The 24,572-nt window shown below is 42.9% G+C and overlaps 1 protein-coding gene across 1 annotated transcript in view; it reads left to right on the forward strand.

Moving 5' to 3' along the window:
- Positions 1-21,551, forward strand: part of Tph2 (tryptophan hydroxylase 2) — a 104,983-nt gene extending 83,432 nt beyond the window's left edge. The window contains exons 9-11 of the mRNA XM_028877930.2: positions 11,523-11,618; positions 20,397-20,530; positions 20,655-21,551. Of these exons, the coding sequence (XP_028733763.1) occupies positions 11,523-11,618; positions 20,397-20,530; positions 20,655-20,829 (405 nt within the window). The 3' untranslated portion in view covers positions 20,830-21,551. The remainder of the gene's footprint in view (positions 1-11,522; positions 11,619-20,396; positions 20,531-20,654) is intronic.
- Positions 21,552-24,572: the final 3,021 nt, after the last annotated feature.

The following is a 24,572-nucleotide window of genomic DNA, read 5'->3' on the forward strand; positions in this document are numbered from 1 at the left end:
GAATCCACGAGTTTTTCAGAGTCACGGCTTGGAAGGAGGAAGCCAGAAGCCACTTAGACACCAGGCTACCATGCTTCCCAGCTTCCGCAGGCAATGCCTGCCAATTAGCCTCTAGCCATGCTGCTTAGGGCCTGCAATGTGCAAGGCTTGACTGTGGCCAGGAAGCCAGCTCCTCCCTTCCTCACTGACATGGGGGCTACTGTGAAGGAAAAATGTTGAATGAGGTCACCAGTGGGCAGATCTATTTCTGAACCTGTAAGTAAAAAATCTATTTGAGGGATACTGTAGAGAAGTTCTCATTTTTTTTTTCAACCCTGTACTATTAGAAAAATTGGCTGAGATGAGTGACTCCTGATCCAGGTTGGCTGGCATTGGCTTTCTAGGCACAGCCAACAGGAAAAATCTTTTCGCTTATCCTTACTCCCTTCTTCTTCTTTTTTGGAAAGGAAGAAGTCAAAGTATCTTTATTTGCAGATGATATCATAGTACACATAAACAACCCCCAAAATTCTACCAAGAACTCCTACAGCTGATAAACATGTTCAGCAAAGCAGCTGGGTACAAAATTAACTCACGAAAATCAGTAGCCCTCCCATACACACGTGACAAAAGGACTGAGAAAGAAATCAGGAAAACAACACCCTTAACAATAGTCTTTTTTTTTTTTTTTTTTTTTTTTTTGCTGTTTACTGTTTCTTCTTCTTTTTTTTCTTTCACTGAATAGTTTTATTTTACAATACCATTCATTTCTACATATCAGCCATGGGTTCCCTATTCTCCCCCTTCCCACCCCCTCCCCTTACCCCCAGCCTACCCCCTATTCCCACCTCCTCCAGGGCAAATCCTCCCCAGAGGACTGCGATCAACCTGGTAGACTCAGTCCAGGCAGGTCCAGTCCCTTCCTCCCATACTGAGCCAAGTGTCCCTGCATAAGCTCCAGGTTTCAAACAGCCAACTCATGCAATGAGCACAGGACTTGGTCCCACTGCCTAGTTGCCTCCCAAACTGATCAAGCCAATCAACTGTCTGGCCTATTCAGAGGGCCTGATCCAGCTGGGGGCCCCTCAGCCTTTGGTTCATAGTTTATGTGTTTCCATTCATTTGGCTATTTTTTTTCAATAATTGAGTAAAACTGAAATTTATTATAAGCCACAGTTGTTCTAGGGACCTCCATGCCATATATATAGCCTCCATGGTTCTATGGGTTGTGGTCTGATTGTTCTTTATTTTATATCTAGAATCCACTTATGAGTGAGTACATACCATGACTGTCTTTCTGGGTTTGGGTTACCTCACTCAGGATGATTTTTTTCTAGTTCCATCCATTTGCCTGCAAATTTCATGCTTTCATTGTTTTTCTCTGCTGAATAGTACTCCATTGTGTATATGTACCACATTTTTTTTCATCCATTCTTCTGTTGACGGGCATCTAGGTTGTTTCCAGGTTCTGGCTATTACAAATAGTGCTGCTATGAACATAGCTGAGCATGTATCTTTATGGTATGAATCAGCATTCCTTGGGTATATGCCCAAGAGTGGGATGGCTGGGTCTTGAGGTAGTTCGATTCCTAATTTTCTGAGAAACTGCCATACTGATTTTCACAGTGGTTGTACAAGTTTACATTCCCACCAACAGTGGAGGAGTGTTCCCTTTGCTCCACATCCTCTCCAACATTGGCTGTCATTGGTGTTTTTGATCGTAGCCATTCTGACAGGTCCTTACTCCCTTCTTAGCTTCTATATTTGCTGAATACCTCCTGTGTGTCAGCTAAGGGGATAGGGCAGACACTCAACCGAAGCAGCACCATAGGAAGATAAATCTCGTTCCCCGACTTCACGAAGCTTAGTGTCGGGGAGGGGACAGGCCTGGAGACCTGTGGTTTCAGTAGGACTCTGGACTAGGAAAGGTATGTTGGGAATGTAAGGAGAGCGACCTAACCTGGACACTAGCAGGGATTTGACTAAGGGCTGTGTAATGCCAGGGGCATTTCCAGGCAGAGAAAACACAAGTGTAAAGATCAAGACAGAAGCAAAGTAATAGGCAGAAGAAGGCAGGGGCAGGAACATGGAGTCTCTGTTGCCACCTGAGTAAGTTTTGACCTTGACTCCAGGGCAGGGGTACAGTGAAGAGGTGTGATTGGGCCACCACACAGCCCTTTGTCAAATTCCTGCTAGTCTCCAGGTTTGGTGGCTCTCTTTATAGCTCCAACATAACATTCCCAGTATGGATTCCCATGGAGACCACTGGTCTTTGATACTGAGTTCTAGATGCGTGGAAGTGTCTTAAAATAGGTCTTACCTTAGTCCCATTGCTTAGGTAGTCCTGATGTTAAATAAGTACATGGTATTCCCATTAGTACTTGAATGGGAAGAAGAAGCCAGGGATCAATTATCTATCTACCTTCCTCTCTTCCTCTTTTCCTTTCCTTTCCTTTCCTTTCCTTTCCTTTCCTTTCCTTTCCTTTCCTTTCCTTTCCTTTCCTTTCCTTTCCTTTCCTTTCCTTTCCTTTCCTTTCCTTTCCTTCCTTCCTTCCTTCCTTCCTTCCTTCCTTCCTCTCTTTCTCTCTCTTCTTTCTCCCCTTCTGTAGCTAGAGTTTTCCTGCCTTGCCCACAGTCAGGACAAATCTCTCTCACCCTCCAGTGCCACAGCCGCTCAGACCCAACCAAGTAAACACAGAGACTTATATTGCTTACAAACTGTATGGCCGTGGCAGGCCTCTTGCTAACTGTTCTTATAGCTTAAATTAATTCATTTCCATAAATCTGTACCTTGCCACGTGGCTTGTGGCTTGCCGGTGTCTTCACATGCGGCTTGTCATGGTGGCGGCTGGCAGTTTCTCTGACTCAGCCTTCCACTTCCCAGAATTCTTCTCTTCCTTGTCCCGCCTATACTTCCACCTGCCTGGCCACTGGCCAATCAGTGTTTTATTTACTAACCAATCAGAGCAACAGATTTGACATACAGACCATCCCATAGCACCCTTCCTTAATTCCTTCTTTCCTTTCTCTCTCCCCTTCTTCTTCCCTCCTTCCTTTCCTTTTTTTCCTCCTCTTCCTTCTTCTTTTTTCATTAAAAAAATACCATTAAATTCTCATATAGGAAAAAGTAGGTGCTAAATGAAAATAAGTCAGGTTGCCTTCTTTGAAATGGAAAATTCTCTCAGATAAGCTGAAGATGATGTAGTAGAACTGAATGGCCAGAGGGCTCTTAACAAATTGTGCATTTATTCCTAAAGCAGCAAAAAGCTCTGAGGAGCAGCAGTTACTTAAGCCCAGGAAAATTCCCACTAACACAGGGTGCTGAAAAATCCCTATGTTGTTGCATTCTTCAATAAAAGTTGTTGTTTTTTCCTTTTTTGCTGACGCTTTTTCCATCTTTAAGTGTGCCTCTTATATTTGATGATCAATTTTCCACAAGGTTTGCCATAATGCTTCCTCGGAGCTTAGGACTTTGCATTTTAATTCATTCAATGAGTGCTTGCAACTAAGACAATATTTGCTGTCTTTATGACTTCGGGTCACTCGTAGCTGACAGTATGGCCCTCAAATCCTAGGCTTTCTCTTTCTTTCCATGGGGTTTTGGCTGGAAGAGGGTTACTGGCAAAAGAAAAAAAAACTTTGTTTCCTTTTACTCTTCCTCCTCCTCCTCTTCCTCCCCTCCCGCCCGCCCCCAATCTCTTTGAGACAGAGTCTTATGTAGCCAAGGCTGGCCTTGAACTTACTATATGTAGCCAAGGCTGGCCTTGATCCTTCTGCCTCTACTTCTTCAGTGTTGACATTAGGGGTGTGCATTTTCGTACTCGGTTAATGTGGAGTCGGGGATCAAATCCAGGGCTTTGTGCATGCTGGGTGAGCACCATGCCAGTAAGTTAACTCTTCTCTCTCCAAACTGTAGCGTCTGTGGTTGCAGTTGGGCTTGGGATCTGGCTTATTTTATTATACACTCTCCTGTGATGGACCTTTGGGTTCTTGGTAAGCCCTTCTCCTGATGCCGCAAATGCCCTGGTTCTACAGGAAGAACTGGGTCGTCTTTTTCCAGTGACTTCTTCCCTTAAAGCTCATCTAAGAACCCATTCATCCATCAAAGTCCAACACTGGCTTTAAATTCTCCCAGACCCAAGACAGGAAAGTGCCCGTGATTTCAAGATAGAGCGAGAAGTTTGTGGGAGAATCAAATCCCAGGAAGGTTTAAGATTGTTGCTGGTCTTCTTTCCTCATCTGTAGTGTGTTAGGCCATCCGAGAGAACAGAGGACATCTCTTCCCCGGATTTTAACTGAAGAGGAGTACAGTAAAATTTAACACACATGCTTGTATGTGTGAGCGCACATACACATTCCACACACCCCTCACACACCACACCCCCTCAAGTGTTCCCCACATTCCCCCTACACAAGCCACACATGTACCACCACCCCCACACCCCCATACACGCACCACACACCACACTGCACCACACACACACACACACACACACACACACTTTTTGGTTTTGGTGCTAGAATGGAAACCATGGCCTTATACATATTGGGTTCATGTTCTACCTCTGAGCCACATCCCCAGGCCTCTTTTCCAAATTTTAAGTCTGGTCTAAATTGTGACCTGCTAGTGCAGTGGCAGTCTTTATCTACAGATCTGCTCTAGTGCCGGGACCCAGAACACTGGGCCAAGTCTGATACTGTTTCTCTTATTGGCTGCCATAGCTTTGCATATGGAAGCCTCAGTCACTAATGAGGAACAGTGTTGCTGGGTCTAAAGTGTGAATCAAACTCGAGTTTGATAAACATGAGCAATAGTTGCAGAAACTCGGGTCCCAGTTTTCTCATTAAAACCATGCAGCCAATCACGTCTCTGTCTGCTTCACTAGTATGCGGGAAGACAACTTGTATGAGAATGCTCCGGGAAGCCAGGCTAGGTTCCCAGTCAATGCTTTGAAGTCATTGGTAACTTCTACTGTCTAGTGATAACTCCAAGTTTGGAAGCACTTATCCAGTCACTGAATACTATGCTTCTGTGCCTTTGGGGTTTCTGGTTTCTCTTCCCATGCTTTGTTCTTGTTCTTTTATGTTAAGTGGGTTTAGGAACCCGGGAACTAAGCTTGGTTAGAATTTTGCAGAAGGTCACCGAGGACTGCAATAAGGGTGTAAAGAAGGAGTCTTGTATAAGAACGGCGTATAGAACTTGCTCACTGCACAGCTTCTGCGTTGACCACAGCATCAGCCAGGCTCTTTTCAGAATCTTTGTGAAACTTCTTATACCTTGCCTGGATAAGTGGATAGTAGAATTCTAGATGTGAGACGGTGTGTGTGATTATTAAATAAAAATAGATGTGACTACTATGCAAGAATGAAATCTTTGGAAAGGTGACAGGAAATGTATCACTCATGTTCTCATCCACTCAGGAATTTGTTAAGTGACACAATTTGTTTCCTAGAGGGAGAGAAATGAGTAGTGTCCTTATTCTAGAAGTTCTTAGGCACTATTTAAATGGAATTCATCAGAACAAAGTACCTCCCAGAAAAGGGAAACATAATTATTTCTAAGTGTACAAGGGATTTTAGAGGTGGAAGGCAGGGAGACTCTTCAGCAGGGAAGTAAGGAGAGAAAATGTCTATTTCATCCAGTATTCCTTGTTGAAGCTGGACTTCCCTTTAACTGGAATGCATGGCTACAGAAAGACCTTCAGGATGTTAACACCAAACATAAGGATAGTGTTGTAGAGAGTCATTTTTTCAGTCACCCCATGAGACCATTCTGTATTTTGCTGGCGTGATTTCACATCCTCGCTCCATTTGGTCTTTTTTAAACTTTGATCACCCATCTGGGCAGATGTGTTTTGAGAACGGTGTATTACCAGTAGTGATCTGAAGATGGCAGCATTGTGCGACCTATCTGTTTTCCTGAGCGCACTCGGGTATGTTCTGCTGTCTCTTTGGATTTCAATTGTCACTCAGCCTTTCTTTTTCTGCTTAATGACTGTGTATGTAAATGACTCTGCTTTTCTTCTGTGGAAGAGGTCCCATCTATCATTCCTGTTTTGGTTTTAAGCTAATGATTATATGTAATTATATTCAAATAAAATATTTACAAATAATTATATATCACTAGAGCGTATAAAATTTAGAATTCATGAGCATCAGTGCTGATGAAAGGTACCCTTCAATTTGGGAGGTGTGAGTCTTACTATTATTCTTTGTTTCTGTTTAAAAGACATTAGTGGCCAAGAATCAGCAATTCTCTTTTGCAGGTGTTTTTACAAGGCTCGGTGTTTTTGTTTTTTTTCTTCACCTTATGCATATTTATTTTCTGATAATAGGTAGGATATTTGTTTGGAAAACCTCAAGGGACCATGTTACAGATCCACATCTGGAGAATTCTATGAGGAAAATAAATATTTTTTCTTAAAATTTCCGGAAGCAATTAGTTATTCTTGAACTCTAAGACATTTCCCGGGGGGCATCCAGTTCAACTGGAAGCTGGCTTTGCATACAAAGCCAGGAAGTAGAATTGCATGGTCAGTCCCTTCTTCAACCAGTGATCCGACAAGAGGTATTCACCACTGTTGGAAACAGAGAAGCATCCCGAGCGAGTCCCTAATTCCAGTTTGCCAACATTTGGGTTTTGGATGTAATTCACCATTACTTATTATCTGTCGGCCACATGCAGAGCTGAAAATGGAAAAACAGTCTCAAGAGCAAAAGGTCTGGTTCTCCGAGGAAAGCAGGCTGCAGAGGCTGCATCCAGGGGCTTTCTTTGCTGATGGACGCAGGGGAGCCAAAAGGGGAAGGTAGGCAGAGAAGGAACAGATGGAGCTGTGTAAGGGCAGAGCTTTTGGAGAGACTCCCAGATGAGGTAAGGGGCCAGGGAGCATCAGAGCCGTGGGAAGGGAGATGCACAGGGCTCTTCCCTTGGAGGCTATTCTGCTTCTAGAAGCATATTAGCTAAAGATACACTGGATAATCCATCACTCAACTTTTGGATCTTTCGTCAAACCAAAGCAGGCCTTTACATTCTTGCTGTAAAATCAGACATCAGACAGAAGGGCAAGTCGGGGGGAAGAAGCTGTGGTTGGTCCAGCAGGTTTTTCTCAGAGGCTCTCTGGCCTGTTTTGATTTGGATGATAACTGTGGCCATGTATTATGTATGCAAGTGATGTAATGTGAGGGAAATTAAAAAATGCACTTCATAGCTGACCTAAAAGCTCCCATAGTTGGCTCCATATGTGTGTTTGGAATGCCTTTGAACATGACAACCCATTTCCCCACAAAGTATTCTACATTCAGCATTAGGGTTCCAAGGATGTTATGTGGCAAGCTAGAAATGCAAGACAAAGCAGGGACCCAAACCAAAGGCACTCTAAGAAGGCACCAGGAGCTTCCGGTTTCCTTGTTTTGGACTCTCCTTTCCCCATCATTTGGCCGTAAAGGAAAATCCCACACCTACTAATTTTTTATTTAGAAGCCTTAAATGATGGCAGATGTTGGTGTCGAGCTCTGTAAAACACCGAGCTCTAGATCTTGTGAATGTCACTGTTGAGACAAGGCCTGGATATCAATCACTCATCTGCTTACGTTTTCCGTTTTGTGAAAGGGAAGGGCCGGATTACCACATGTCTTCTGGGCTTCTCCGTGGATATATGAGCACTTGGCTTCCCTGTGCCCAGGAGTGTGCACAGTTGTTTGTTTGACAGACTTGAGGGTTTTATTTTTAACCATTAACATGTTGATAGCTCTTAGGTTTGTTGTTCTCAGGAGACCTCAGTGAGAGTGATTTCTAATGTCCTGACATCCTGTCCTGTGTGTCTCCCCCCTCCAACCCCCTCCCCCACCATGCGGTGCTGAGGACAGAGCTCAGTTTTAACAAACAAAATGTTCCTAAGGACGCAATGCCATCCCTGATTGATTTATAATAATTCCTGAAACACTGTAAGAGCTTGCTGAGTATTGGTGGGTATAAAGTGAACGGATCAGCAAATGGATGACAAGTTAGCTGTGTGTGTCTTCTATGAAATAAAAGAAAACAAACCCACCAGGGAACTTGAGTTCAGTCTGGAGTCCACTCCTTCTTAGCTATGTGACTGCATCCTTCCTGACCGTGACTTCCATCCGTGGACTCAGTCACTTGCTCGACAGATATTTCTAGCAATCATGTTATGCTAGATTCTGGTTTAAATGCTAAGAGTTTGAAGCCGGAAGCGAGCCCCTGATCGGATCACAGCTCATGCTACCGAGTGACGTGGACAGCAAGGGCAACAGAAGTCAATGGATAGGGTGATGTCAGGGGCAAGACATTCATCATGTAACATGTCAGTCGGAGACTAGGTAGAAAGCATGACTACTTTCGTGGTCAGGGAAGTCCTCAATGACTAGACTTTTAAGTTGCAATCCTTCTAACAAACCAACTTTCAACTGAGAAATAAAAATGACCACTGTATAAATACCTAGGGAGTAGAGCATCCTGCCAGAAGGAATAGTAGGCACAAAGGCCCTGAAGACAGTTTCATTCATATTCCCAGGGGGCATTTGGGATGTCATTCTTTGTTTTTTTTTTTTTTTTTTTTTTTTTTTTTTTTTTTTTGACTGGAAAATATATGTTCTCATGTAGCTTTTAAAATTTCATGGTGAACAGGGCATAAAAACATAGTCAATAGCAGAGGCTGGAGAGATGGCTCAGCAATTAAGAGCTCTTGAGTGCTCTTCTAGAGGTCCTGAGTTCAATTCCCAGCAACCACATAGTGGCCAACAACTATCTGTAATGGGATCGGAATCCATGAAGACAGAGCACTCATACACATAAAATACACGAGTAAAAAATCTTTTAAAAAATATAGCCAGTATTGAAAGGGTAAAATCCAGTGTGACGCTCCACAGCTGTTGTAACTGTATAGAAGTTCATTGAGATGACAGACTTTGGGTCTGGTTAATTTCAGCATGTGATTTTTTTTTCCAAGACGGGATTTCTCTGTAGTTTTGGGGCCTGTCCTGGATCTTGCTCTGTAGACCAGGCTGGCTTCGAACTCAGAGATCCATCTGGCTCTGCCTCCCGAGTGCTGGGTGGGATTAAAGGCGTGCGTCACCACCGCCTGGTGCATGTGATGTTTTTTTTATTTGCAAATTCTTTATAAAGAAGTTTTAATAAAAAGCCACTGTCTTAGAGGTTCTATTGCTATCATAACCAAAAGCAACTTGGGGAGAAAGGGGTTTGTTTAATCTTACAGCTTGTAGTTATTTTCTAAGGAAGGCAGGGTAGGAACTCAAGGCTGGAGCCTGGAGGCAGGAGCTGATGTAGAAGCCATGGAGGGATTCTGCTTACTGGCTTGCTCCATCTGGCTTGCTCAGTCTGCTTTCTTACAGCACCCAGGGCCACCTGCCTAGGAGCGATCAAGAAATGCCCCCACAGACTTGCCTCCAGGCAACTTTATGGAGGCATTTTTTCTCAATTAAAAGTCCATTTTCTGGGATATCTGAAGGTTGGTGTCAAGTTGACAAAACCAAGAGGAACAGCCACGTTATGGAGCTACTAAAAATCCTGAGGGTGGGGGATTTTATCAGTACCTAGAATGGTGCTAAGCATCCTATAACACATAGGACAACCTCCTCGAACAAAGAATGATGTAGTCTAAAGTGTCAAAGGAGCTGGAGTTTCCGTTGCTTTTAAGGAATGGAAAGTAATACTTGCTGCATAGAGCTTATATTTCAGTGTGGAGATGATGTGTAAAAGTACCCCAGAGTTGTCAAAAAGCAGAAGATCAGAAAACAAAGAAAATGTGGGACAGTAAAAGGAGGTGTATTGGTGGACATCGCAGATGAGTTGTTGGTGGCATGGACTATAATTTTGACCTCTTTGGCAGTTGAATCTGGAGGGAGGCTTTGCTTCTGGAGGTGACACTCCGTGGCTTGGAAGTGGCCAGTCCTTTGGGTGCAGCTCAGTTATGCAGAGCATGGGACCACTCAACCCAGAGGTTATCCCTGCATTAAAAAAGCAAACAAAACCCTTCAGAGTCAGAGGACATCTCAACCCTTGGATAAAAATAGAGCAAGCTGCCATGGGCTCGAAATTTTAATTATTTTCTGCCCCGTTTCAGGAGTGTTTAAGCTCTCTTTCTCCACACCTTCCTTGCCCTAGCACCACGGACGCAGGACAGTGTTAATTTGATTCAATTCTTATTATGTGTTGCTAGCTTCTCACTTTTCTCTTAGAGAAATAAAACAGTGTGATTTCAGCCCCTTGCAATGGCATTGTGCGTTTTGTTAGTTGTGCAGCAGACATTTTTCTGTCCAGGTTGATTTCTTGAACCCAACAGCAGTAACTGCAGATTCTACTATTGTTTTCCTCTTTTTTTACTACTTCTTTGAGAATTTTGTACAATGTATTTCAATTACATTCACCCCTTCCCCAGCTCCTCTCAGATTCTCCTTCTAAACCCACTCAACTGTGTCCTTTTCAAAAAAAAAAATATGCACACACATGCATATACATATGCATATGTTAGTATGCATTTAAGATTTTACTAAAAACATACATTGTAGTTTTGATAGATTGGTAAGTACATAATTGCATTCTTGGTCTCTCTTTTATTTCTCTCCCAAGCATTGGCACCTAGGAACTTTTCAACAAATGCCATTAAAAAAGGTTTATTTGCATATTTGTTTTTTTTTGGTGTGTTTTGTATGTAATTATGTACATGGGTGTGCTTGCTCCTGTGTGAGGAGGGCCAGAAGTTGATGTCGGGCATTTCCCTGTATTATTGTCCCACCTTTGTTTTTGAGATAGGGGCTCAATGAATCTGAAGTTCATCTTTTCCCTGGACTGGCTGGCCAGTGAGATCCTGGAATCTGACAGCCTCCCCTAGTTCTGGGGTTACAGAAGTGTGCTGCCATGCCTAGCTGTTATGTGAGTGCTGGGGATCCAAAGTCAGGTGCTTGTGTGTGTTCAGGAGGCTCTCTACTCTCTGAGTTATCGCCCCAGCTGAATACATGTCTTCAGACTGAATAAACAGATTAAAAAAATACATACATTTGAGATGACTAGATGCCAACTCATCTTTTCGTATCTTCTTATTTATGCCACCAAAACACAATTTGGTAGGTGCAAGGACCATATTCTTGTGGCGTGTTACGAAGATGTACTCATTTACAACTTTATAATTTATAACTTTAAAATTATTACAGGAGATATGTTTTGATCCATAAAGTTCCTGAATACAGGACTCCCAAGACTCCTAGGGGTTTATAATTTTCCCATATTCTTTCAACTGAGGGCAGGATTGTTATTTAAAATATTAATCATAAAAAACTTGCAAAAATTATGTGCTGATATTAAACAGAAGTTTATTGAGGTATATAAACGAGAACAGGGTTATTCAGCAAGATAATGGATTACAATAAATACTCCTGATTTAAATTTATTTAAAAATGTAAGGCAGTTACGTACAGCGCAACTTTTTATTTTGGGTGCCATTTTCTTCTGTGAAGGAACTTGTTGACCAGTTCACTGAATGTGTGTCCATCTTTTTTTTCCCCAGTGTTATTTCTTCACAATCGAGTTTGGCCTTTGCAAGCAAGAAGGTCAACTACGAGCATACGGAGCAGGGCTGCTTTCCTCCATTGGAGAGTTGAAGGTACGAAGCTGTGAATGAGAATATCCTTCCCGAGCAAACTGGTTCAAGGTCATGGAAGATATTGATTTGTTGGTCTGAACATTTCTACTCACAGCTCTCCATACATATTTAATACAGAGGATCTGACACCTCAGATGTGGGTGCTGACCTAACTTTTTGCACCTCTGAAAATGGGTCAAGCCATTCTGGGTTGGTGGTGTGACTCAAATGGATGAGCAGCCATGCGCCCAAATCAACAGGAATGACAAAATAATGTATGCTCCAATGGGAAACAAATGGCTGATCTGAATTTAGTGCTGGAAAGTGGGCAGTGAGTTAACAGGGATGCTCCTGACTGACACTTGCATGGGATGCTCCTGATTGACACTTGCATGGGATGCAAGTCTGGCTTTCCTACTTTTGTTTCCATGTCCTTCATGGCTCCGTGGGCTTCCACCTCTCAAAGAGGAGTTTGAGGATATTCCATCTTCTCCAAAATTAATGCAATTAAAATACTTGTGCTTATCAGCAGTTTAAGAGAAAATGAGCTGGATAAGCACAGTGTCAGGGAGGCATGTAGCATGCATTTGTGATGCTTAGAAATTTTTTTTTCTTTAAATAGTAAAATGATCATTTATTTAGAAATGGTGGGCTCTGGAGCATTCCGATAATTTTAACATTCTAGTAAGTTTTGATGCATTTAGAAGGCAATATGATGTACAATCTGGAGAATTATACTCACAATAACTTAATCTTTCCTTGATTATTCAGTCTAAGATGAGGATTAGGGACTAGCTTAGGGTGTTCTCTTCAGCATTGATTGTTGTTGTAGAATATGACTGGGAAATGAGTTGCTACTGGGGTGTTTTGCTTATTGGTATTCTCGAAAGATGCCATCTCACTGCAGTTTTATCGAGTCTGTAGTTTTATAACTTCATTAATTAGATAATTTATTCACTCCTGAAAACCTTCACTGCATGCTTACAGGTGGCATGCACCATGCCAGATACTGGGAATCAAGAGACAGAGAATGATGAAGAACATGAATTCAAAGAAAATGACACCGGAAGTTAACAAATTCTTAAACAGGGTTTAGGATTTTGGAACATATCAACTCAGTCCCTATACGAACCCGATGTCATTATTGTTAGAGATGAGACAGCTGAGGAAAGCCACTACAGCCCTTGCCTAAACTACACACGAACGTGCTAGAGCCAGACCCAAGTGCAGACTGTAGTATCAGAGCTCTAGGTTCAACAGCCTGAGGCTCTTATCATCCAGGACTTGACACTAGTGCCAGATAAACAACCAAGCAAATAATAGAAAAAGTGTGACCAATGCGTCTGGCACATCATCGGCCATGCTTGAGAAAGGCTTCCTGAGGAGAATCTTGTTGCTCACAGTGAGTCCTGAGGAATCAGCAGGATGGATTAGGAAAGGAGAGGATGCACACATGAGCAGTGGACCAAGGGAGTGTGTAACACATGGGCTTCAGTCAAAACCCTGCATGTGTGTATGTGTGTGCACACTTGTGTGTGTATGTGTGTGTGTGTTCCATAGTACATGTGTGGTCAGAAAGCAACTTTGAGGAGCTGATTTTCTCCTTCCACCACGCGGGTCTGAGGATGATACTCAGGTTGGATGGGACACTGAGCAAGCCCTTTTACTTGCTGAGTCATTTTGCTGGCTCTTTAAAAAAAAATAACATCAACAATAATAAATTTAATGTTACTACAGTGGCCAAAGCCTACAGCAATAATAGGACACCATACCCTGTAAGTCCATGCCCTCTAAGACTTCTTCTTGGTTCTCCTGAGAAAGTCAGAAAACAAAACTTCCTGAGCTACATCTATTTACATTCTCTTCAGAGGGTTTATAAATTATTCTGGAAACAAACAAATCTCTCTCATGGCCCCCAACTTTTGACAGGGTCTCCTGGTCTGGTTAATGAGGCATGTGTAGGCAGCATTGGGGTGAATCTGTTGGTTTTGTTTTGACTGGTGTGGACAGAATCATCTAGAAATGGAAATCGGCTAGAAATATGTATAGCAAAGGGCATTGTCTGCGTGCAACATCCTGTTCAGGTCCATCACCTCTGGTCATTAGCATTCTTCCAGTCTCAGATTTCAGCACTCCAGCATCCCCATGATTGCTGTTTTGGACCATTTTTACAATTCAGATGTTCTTTTTACAAGAAATACCTTCTAACTGTTCACAGAGAATACAGAACACCGGAATTTTCCTTAGCAGCCCTTCTCTTTCCTGTCTGTCTGGTTCCTGTAAGTGCTCAGAACATTTCACAGCTTATTTAAATACTTAAACAATTATGTTTGCTTGTATGTGTGTGTGTGTGTATGTGCACATGAGTCCAGGTGTTCATGGAAGTCAGAGAGGGTATCAGACCCCCAGGGGGTTATGAGCTTTCCTCCCATCCTCTGAAAGAGCATCAAGCACTCTGAGTCCCCTCCATTCCCCTGTATATCATATTTTTTTTTTTGTTTGAAGAAAGATACTATGGTTCTAGACTGAATGTAGGGATGGTTTTATTAATACCACTATCATAATTCTTGTATAAATATCCTTACAATTTTGAATGAAGTTATCTATTGCAGTAAAGTATTTTCTACCACTCCAACTGATGCCCTAACAATGGTCCCTAAGTTTCTGGAGGCTTTGGTATAGTCTTCATAACTTTTATCTAAGTACACACAATTCACCTTTTCATTGGAACATAAAACTTGTAAGATTTGTGCTGTAATTTTCCTGTGGGCATAGTTGCTGCTCTTTAGAACTGGCCAAGTGTTTCCAAGACGGGTATCTATAGTTTGGAGGAGGACCTTGATTTTTTTTTCTTCATAAAAAAAGCACTTGATTTCTCTTTCAGAGACAGACCTAAATCAAATATGGAAAATCTTATGAAAGTTAGCATAAACCTGATTAAAAACTACCCACACCATGATGGTTGACCTACTGGTTGGAACTCCAAAAGCCTGGGAAGAGGGGATTTTCTGCATTTTCATCATTTTAGAGAACAGTTAACCAGGAACTGAGTCATCTGGAAAATGAACTTTGAAAAGCAGCTTCAAAACAGGATAATTGGTTGCCTTTTACTGACCGTCTAGCATGTATCTTTCACGCCACACTTTTTCTCCCCATTCTACAGTTGACCTAACAGTAGAGTCTATTATTTTTTCATTAATTACTTCCTTGGGAATTCATTCATTTTCTTCCATAAGCCCCAAACGGATGGTCCAAGCTGTGACACACAGAGTCTTGTAGGGAAGTCCTGAGGAAGGGGTTATCATGTTGGGGAACCAACAGTGAAGTTTGTTCACTCTGGGACCGGGATTAGTTACTTTTTCTTGTCACCTCGCTAAAGCAACTTGAGGAAGGAGAGGGTTCATTTGGCTCGGGTTTAAGGGGAAGCTGTCCGTCTTCTGGGGAAGGCGTGGTGGTAGGAATGGCTGATGACTATGGTGGAGGGAGATGGTGATGATCCTTGCTCATATCTCCCCGCTCGGCTACAGCCTTCAACACTACTACCCAGTGATTCACTTCCTCCCAACGAGGCTCCACTTCCTGAAAGTTCCATGCCTCCCCAAACAGTGCCACCCACTAGACACTAAGTGTGGAAACACACGCGCCTGTGGAGGCTGCACGTTCAAACGGCGATAGGTGGCGAGGAAATGACTTCCGGCAGTGAAGGGTGAGCCTTGCCGTTAAACAATTCATCTACTTCAGCTGAGCGGTGGTGGCGCACGCCTTTAATCCCAGCACTCAGGAGGCAGAGCCAGGTGGATCTCTGTGAGTTCCGGGCCAGCCTGGTCTACAGAGTGAGCTCCAGGACAAGCACCAAAGCTACACAGAAGAAACCCTGTCTTGAAAAAACAAAAAACAAAACAAAACAAAAAAACAAAAAAAAAAAAGAGAGAAGAAAGAAAGAAAAATTAATCTATTTCAAAAGTGAAAGGCAGTTTCTGTTCTTTTTCAGGGATAAGGGTGAATTCCAGTTCTTAATTCCTTTCAGAGCAAAGATTAGGTAGCCTCGGCATCCACTCTACAGTAATTGCTGGAATATTACATATAAATACATCTCTCTTGTGTTTCAGGTTTAAGCAAATTTGATTACCGGTGTTCTTTGGGCTTTAGTGTTAGGATGTCCTTGCGTGGTGAATTACCGGTTTTACCTTTATATAGCTATTAATCAGCATTCTCCAAACAGCTTTCTATTTATTATGATCATTTGTATTTACTGCCTCTTTCAGCTGTTGCTGGGAGGTGGTCAGAATTACTGCCAGGCTATGGAGGAGAGCCTCTGGGGCTTTGCAGGTTTTCTGAGGTTACCTGGAAGGTCAGTGGACTCAGCTGCTGAGCTCTCCGCCCTTACTGGGTTGGGCAGCTCAAGCCTCCCTCCCTGTTCCCTTCCTTTCTTGAAGGCAGGGAGTGGTGGTGGTGGTGGGCACTGTTAGGAATGACAGAGAAAATGCTGGAGGATTGAGGAATGGAAACTCCTCAGTTGTGTCAGCCGAAGGAGGAGGCTGCTCCCTTACCCATGCAGCTTAGGCAAACCAAGAATGCCCTAGCATCACTGAGGAAAATTAAGTGTGATGAACATTGCTGAACTTGGCAATAGGGATATCGATCCCACGTAGGGACGGCTTTAATTAATAGCATTATCATAATCCCTATGTGAACATCCTGTAGTTTCAAAGGAAGTTATCTACTGCACTGAAATATTTTATACTGTTGCAACCGTTGACCTGATGTTGGTCCCTCAGTTGCTGGAGGCTTTAGTGAGTATGTAAATGAGGCTCAAAGAATATTACCTATGTGCATGCATAGTGCACATATACATAATGAAATCCACCTATTTGTTGTTCTGATGTGGGAAAAGGTGACTGTGCTGTGAACATAGGAATCTTTGCAAAACCTTATTTGGAATCTAGGACCCAAATTACCCATAAATCTGGCCTCACACTTGGGATTTTTTTTTTCCCTTCAAAATTTAACCAGTACTGATATAGAGAGTGAGGATCACAGGGTTTACATCTAGAGTAGTTGAGATAATACCTCTGTGTCACTGCATAAAGGGGTGTCTGAGAGGAAAGGAGATGCCAGGCTGATGAGCCAGGACAGGCACAATTACAGTGTGGGTCTTCCATGTCTCATATGTGGGGCCATTTTTTCCCTATAGGTTCTAGACCCCTCGGGGAGAGGGAGGAAAAGCTTATTGGGCAGCACATGTGGATACTAGTAATCCTGTCTGGACTGAATTAGGAATGATAACTAAGTGTGCTGAGTACTTCCCATGTTAGCCATTTGCATACATTCCCCATTTAATTCGGACCACAACCTTGGGTTATAGAGTCCATTAGTTTCCTCAAATTGCATAGGAAGGAAAGAAACCAAAGTTAAACTCCAAGGTTAAGATGTACGCTCTGAATTATCTTGTATTATCATCTATCAGTGTCTTAGGGTTTCTATTGCTATGAAGAGACACCATGACCATGGCAACTCTTATAAGGGAAAACATTTAATTGGGGTGGCTCGCTTATACAGTTCAGAGATTCAGTCCATTATCATCATGGTGGGACATTGTGGCATGCAGGCAGACATGGTACTGGAGAAGTAGCGGAGAGTTCTACATCTTGCAGGTAAGAGAAAGTGATCTGTCTCACTGGGTGGTATCTTGAACATATATGAGACCTTAAAGTCCACCCCCTGCAGTGACACACTTCCTCCAACAAGGCTGTACCTACTCCAACAAGCCACACCTCCATTAGTGCCACTCCCTTTGGGGGGCATTTTCTTACAAACTACCACACTCTATTCCCTGGCCATATCAAAATGAAAAATGCATTCAGTTCAAAGTCAAAAGTCCCCATAGTCTATAACAATCTCATTCATTGGCTGCTCTTTCGACTCAGGCTAATCCATGGCTATTAATAATGTCCTCACATTTATTAGTAGACAAGAGGCAGCTAGCCCTGGCTTCATGCCTTCATGCTTTATGGTTGGAGAGGCCCTTGTGAACCAGAATAACACACACACACACACACACACACACACACACACACACACACACTATCATATACAGTTCCTGAGAGTAAATCACAATTTTGAGCATTTAAAACAGTTAACTTCCTCTGCTGGGTCTGTGTGGTGTTTTCCTGTAATCCCTACACTTGGGAAGCTAGACAGGAGGACAGTGCTGGTCAGCCTGGGCTACACAATGAAACCTGTCCTTTTTTTTTTTTTTAAAAGCAACTAACCAACTAACCAACCAACCAACCAAATGACAACGAAATCTAGTCAACTCCCAATTTTCACTTAAGTATTATATTGGCTAAGTGTTGTATATAGTACCTAATAGTCTTTGCCTTAAACTGTAAGCTGTGTACTCACTGGGTTTTTTTTTTTTCCCCTTGAAGTCTAAGGCAGGGTACCCTGTCCTCTGAGAATTCTCTTGATATACTGTAGTCCTCTTTCCCTACTAAAATGAATGAATGCAGACATCTGGAGAGTCAGTGCAAGAGCCCCATGATGAATGTTTCAGAACCTGCACTGTTCTCAGTCACCGATGTTGAATACACACACTGCACAGGTGCCTTGCACACACATACTGACTGGCTGCTAAAGTCTTCTAGAGACTTCGGAGACTGATAGTTCCACTGATGAGTTTCATTTCCTTTTGTGCCTGACCTCACAAGTTTTACTGATGAGCTTCATTTCCTTTTGTGCCTGTCCTCAACTCTGTGAAAAGTGTTTGGCTCAGCAGAGATGTCCCGAAGACCCATGGTTTAATTGTGCCTATAGCCTGTGTTGCTAACAGTCGGCCTCTGCCTCCCAGTGCGGGGGAGAGGGTAGATAGACTGAGGACACTGGGTCAGTCGGTGTCCTTCCTTCAGTGTGTACCCATGGATGAATGGAACAATTTGAGTAACACATCAGTTAAATGTAATCATAGTGGATGGCTGCAAAGGAAGCAACTTCTAGTTCTGAAAAACCCTAGCAAGCCAACAGGAAGCCAGTTCTCTGCAAAGGGGCAATAGCTCTCATCAAAAGACATTCTGTTTGATAAAACTGTGAAGTTGTTTGGAAAATGTGGACAGGATTTATTGGTCATGTGGAACCAGACGTGCCCGACGTTCACTGTGCTGGGCTCTGCAAAAGTGCATTTGGAGGTGCGATGACCTTCTGCCTCAGAATGATGTTGTTCTGTGTTCCAGAAAAAGAATGAGTTCACGCTGAAGGTCCTCCACATTCCATGATTCATATATGCATCGATCTGGACAACAGAATTTTGTGGAAAAACAAATCACAAGCCCTTTGCCCCGTTCTGTTCATGTCAGTTGTGGCTTCTCAATTGTATTTTCAGACATGGAAAAAAAAAAAAACCACAGCCTGTAAATAACCAAGGGCTGTAAATAAGCATGTGCACTTTGAAATTGTTGGAGGGAATGCACTGGGAATGTTGATGGGGAGGGCATTGGTTTGGAAGTTTTCAAGAAATTCTCACTATTTGGTTGAGAAGGCAAAGAGGCAGAGAAACGCTTTGGGTGGGATCAAGGAGATGCATTCAATAGCATCTTTAGAACCATCCATTCTAAATGTGTCCCTTGAGGGAGTGGAGACTCTGATGGGTCAAGTGATCTACGATGGTTACAAGTAGGTACATTAGCACGTGGTCTACAGCCTCTGTTTTCTAATTCTCAGTTCAAGGCAATTTTTGCCATCTCCCTTTCTACCAAAACAAAACAAAACAAAACAAAAAAACAAAAACAAAAACCTACCTCTTAGTAACAAAATCTATGGGAGGAGTATAGTTCACAAACACTTATGTCATAGTCACCTTAGATGCCTTTAAAGTGCTCATTTCTGGATTTCATTTAGATTTACTGGATAGAATGAAGGCCTGGGTGTCTATGGTTTCATACGCTCTTCAATGATTCTTTTGCACATTATGTTTCAGAACCATCCATTAACAGTCTAGAAGTAGGCAGGTGGGGTGGGTAAGGAATGACCACTAACTTCTAGCATCACTGGATTTATCTTGAAGACACAGTCATTCAGGATTCCTTGATGTTCTTAGTGCCAGGCATGCGGTGAGCTGAATGGAGCCAATGATGGCTCAAAGAATAATTATACTGGCTTTCCTGTTTTTTAATGCCTGCTTTGGGCTTAAATATAACCATTAATATTGGTTCTTTGCCCCCCAACTGGCAATATTTATTTGCTGTATATCACTCTGCTGTACTTTGTGGAAGGTAAATGATTACTTTGCAAGCACCCTCCAATGTATAAGCCCACTCCAGTCTCTGTTGATATGCAGTACCTGGCCTCAAAATGTCTCCCAATGAGTCCGCAAATAGTTCAGTGAGAGTCTCAATTACCTCTCTGCGTAGGTAATTATTACTTCTGCCATTTAAGAGAAATTTCAGTACATTGCTTATAGCAACAAATTTAGGAGCATATTTCTGCTGTACCTGCTTCTATTCATGGTGTAGATTTAAAAATCCATTTGTGTCAGGGGATAGCTCTGAACTGTCCTTCAGCATGAATTTGCCTGATTTTATATAAAATAATAACAGGAGCGCATTTTCTCCCTCAACTTCCAAGAGAATAAGTAAAACAAACAAAACAACCCTTCCTCAATACCCAATTTACCCTGCACTGGGAGGGTTCTATGCTCTATGGTAGACTAGTAACTGAGCAGTTCTGTGGGTTACTGGGCTAGTAAGTGTGATGCCCGTAGCATTTTGGAATGGAGTTGATTGGATTCTGTGGTATGTTTTGCAGCATGCTCTTTCTGACAAGGCGTGCATAAAAGCCTTTGACCCAAAGACAACCTGCTTGCAGGAATGCCTAATCACCACCTTCCAGGATGTCTATTTTGTTTCGGAAAGTTTTGAAGAAGCCAAAGAGAAGATGAGGTAAACTTGCTTTTCTTTCTTCTGTAGAAAGGAACTTTTAAATTTCTCTGGCTGTTTCTTCCTATCTGTTTCTTGCACCAGTGGTGGCTGACGGTGTATCCTTCTATTTTCATTTATTCTACAGGGACTTTGCAAAGTCAATTACCCGTCCCTTCTCAGTATACTTCAACCCCTACACACAGAGCATCGAAATCCTGAAAGACACCAGAAGTATTGAGAACGTGGTGCAGGACCTACGCAGTGATTTGAACACAGTGTGTGATGCCCTGAATAAAATGAACCAGTATCTGGGGATTTGATGCCTAGAAACCAGTGTTGTTGTCAGCATGGGGTTCTGGGGGGCTTAGCAACAATTCAATCAGTGTTTTCCAACATCAATAGCTTTCTGTGTCATAGTTAGCTAGTAAGCATGCAATTCTGTATGTCTAGACCTCCGTGTAACTTATGGCATCAATATACAAAAACACTCTAAGCAACCCATGCAGATAACCATTCATTGTTTGGAAGATGGTGATATAGTTAAATGATATAGTTAAATGTCTCAAATAGATTTGACATCTCTGATTTGTGGACAAACAGCAACTTAAACTGTGTCTTTAAAATTTGTAGCAGACATTCATCTCACAATTCTAGTGGCTGACCTTTTCTTCCTTGGACCTGAGACTTTTCCTCTGTATTCATCAGATAAAATGAAAAGAGTTGGGACGTAGTTTCTGTTTTCAATAGTATCAGTGTTATTTCAGACAAACTAGAGTCGCTCCAAGCTTCTCCTCACAGCAACAAAAGGTTTAGTATTCTACTTCAGAAATTGTTCAGAAACGCAGTGGTTGAAGTGATTTTGGACTGAGTATTTATACTGTGCAAGAAAAGAAAACTTCTTATGCACGGGATGTATAGGTTGCACTGACCTTGTTGAAACTGATTTGTGGCAAGCTTCCTGAAGTGTTTTGGAAGGAAACACTTTGAGACTATTTAGAAAGCTTAAACAAAAGGGGAAAAAAATCTTGGGACTGTGAATGTGTTGTTGGAATAAAATGAATTATCATCTCAGGCATCTGACTCATTTCTATAGACTAAGACTCCTGAATGTCACAGGGATGTAGTACCATCTCTGATTTTAAAGATTTGGAAACTGAGTCATGGAGAAGCAAAGGAATTTGCTGCAGCTTGGCACAGTGAGGTGTGTAGCAGTCATAATCCATGGCATTCTCATGATATTTTGAACTGCTGACAAATCCACTGTAGCATACATTTGTGTTTGCATTGGCACAGAAGGAATACTAATGTTTAAAAAACTAAAGCTTATCAATTAACAGAAACTTGCCCCCCAACAGGACATCCATTTCTCCAACAGCTCTAAAACAGGCCCTGTCTGTGGGGAGTGGTTTATTTTCTCAACGTCTGGATAATTCTGGGTAAACACTAGTGGTTTGCCACACATTTCTGGTGATCCTTGCTATAAAAGATAAAACAAAACAAGTGTCTAAGTGAGCAAATGAAGAACCACTGAGTTAATTTAATCTTCGGATGGGTTCCCTCACTGAACAATCTCCCTGATTCTGCTTTGTTTGGGAGGTAGTACAGAGATGAGATGGAGTGGGAGAGGATGGGAATGGGAAGAAGTGTAGAAGAAAGAGATGGGAACATGACTTTTAGGTTAGTGTCTTAGTTACTTTTCTATTACTGTGATAAAGCACCACGCCCAAGGCAACTTGTGAAAGAAAATTGTTAAACTGGGGTTAACTTTCCGGATGGCTGGATGAGGGTGAAACAAAGGAACTGTGTCAGGAACAGTTGCAAACTCACATCTCAAACCACAAGCCTGAGGCAGAGAATGGTGGGAGTCTTATGAAAACGCAAAGCCTGCTCCCCAGTGACACAACCCCTCCCACAAAAAAGACTACTTAATCCTTCCCAAACAGTTCCACCAACTGGAGACCGAGTATTCAAACAGATGAGCCTATGGGGCCAGGCTCATCTAAACCACCCCCTTCCACTCCCGGGCCCCCAGATGCTCATGGCCATGTTATAATTCATTTAATCCAACTTCAGAAGCCCTCACAGTCTTTTAGTTTCAACGCTATTCAAAGGCCCCCAACTCTGAAGTCTCTTCTAGGACTCAAGGCAATCTCTTAAATGCCACCCCCTGTAAAATCATAAGGCAGATCACAAACTTCCAGCATACAATGGCACAGAATATACATTACCATTCCAAAAGGGACGATCTGGGCGGGGTTGGGGGTGGGCAGTGAAACAATACTGATCCAGCAAGATCAAACCCAGCAGGGCACACTCCCTATCCTGCAGCTCCGTTTCCGGTGTCTGAGGGCTTAGGCGTCCAGCTTTATTTCCCGCAGCATGCTTCTCTCTCTCTCAGGATGGTTCTACTCCTCGTCTGCAGCTCTCCTGGGCAGATGTCTCACAGTTCTGGCAGCTCCAACATCTTGGGATCTCCAACTCCTTCCAGATTTGACTTTCACACCTTCATGCAATGGCCTTTCAGGGCTTTCATGAAGGGAGATCCCTGCCACACACGTTTCCTGGCTCAGTGACTCTCTGTGACCTGGGAGATTTCATAATCCCTTTTACTTATGTAATCTGTCATGACTTTAAATCCAGCACCACAGGGATGAGACCGACAGGTCTGGCTACCTCCTGGGATGGAGCCTGGCCCCTCCTTGAACCACATTTGCAGGGGCGTCTGTTTGCTGTTCCTTTTCAGGAGCAGAGAATTCTTTAAACCATACATATTTTTTTCTTTTTACAATTTGGAAGCTTAGCTGGGTTGTGTGTTATGCTGAGGGTACCTTTCCCTTTATTCCAGTGCAGATTTGGCTCTCACTAATGGAGTTGATCTCCTCACTGTTAACAAGCTTTAGCTGTGGCAGTAAACTTGCCAGTGTCCTGGTCATCTCCGAACTGTCCATTTGGTATTTCTGCTCCACTTGCTCTTTTCCGTTGTCTACCCACATCAAAGGGATTACTAATAACTACATAACAGAATCAATACCAGGCTTGAAATCTCCACTAGAGAAATTAGTCGAGGACTTCTAAATTTAGCCGCATGTGAGTACTTAGGACAGGCTGGACAGCAGCCACGTTATTTGCCAGAATAGGCACAGGAATGGTCTCTAGACCAGCTGCTAATATTGCTGCTGTCTGAATCCTCTTGAGCTGGGCCTCCACAGTCCATACAACTATCAGCACTACCGTCTTCTAAGCTCTTAACTGGGTGGCCTGTGAAGGGGCCCCAAGTAGCTTGACCACACAGCAGCCATGACAGGCTTAGGGGCGTAGACACAGCTTCTGTGGCAGGCAACACCCAGATCCAGGAAAAGCCTTAAGCTGATACCATCCAGGGAATCTACCAGGGGTGAAGAAGCACCTGACATCCCAAACATTCCAACCATTACATAAGGTGGCCAGATGTCCTTGAGTCTAGCACATACCTATTTTTTGTTTTACAGATAGCCCTAGACAATTGTCAGCCAATCAGGGTCCTGGACCCTGGAAATCCCCTCACCTCAACCTCTGCTGTGATAAAAACTCTGCCCTACCTGAGCTCAGGGCTCTCTGCTCTCACCCCTGTGTCAAACAGACAGAGGGACCAAGCTCTGGAGCTTGAAATAATGGCTCTTTGCTTTTACACGTGGGATTCCGTCTCCGTGGTGGTCTTTTGGGGGTCCCCGCGATCTGGGCATAACAAGCCTATTAAGCTCCACTTGCAGCCATCAACCACTTTTCCAATCCCAAATTCCAAAGCCTTCTACATTCCTAAAAAAAGGGGGGGGCGTGGTCAGACCTGTCACAGCAACACCCCACTCCTGGTACCAGTTTCTGTATCAGTTACTTTTCCATGCGGTGAAAAAATACCAAGTCAAGACAGCTTCTACAGTAAGATGTTTAACTGAGTTGAACACCCGGGAGCTCATATCTTAAAGGGCAAGCAGGAGGCAGAGGGTACATTAGGAATGGCAGGGCACTTTTGAGGCTTCAGAGCTTGTGACCAAGGCACATGTCCTCTGACACGGTCACATGTTCC

Source organism: Peromyscus leucopus, chromosome 18, assembly GCF_004664715.2.
Source record: "Peromyscus leucopus breed LL Stock chromosome 18, UCI_PerLeu_2.1, whole genome shotgun sequence".
In the NCBI taxonomy this organism is placed as follows: Eukaryota; Metazoa; Chordata; class Mammalia; order Rodentia; family Cricetidae; genus Peromyscus; species Peromyscus leucopus.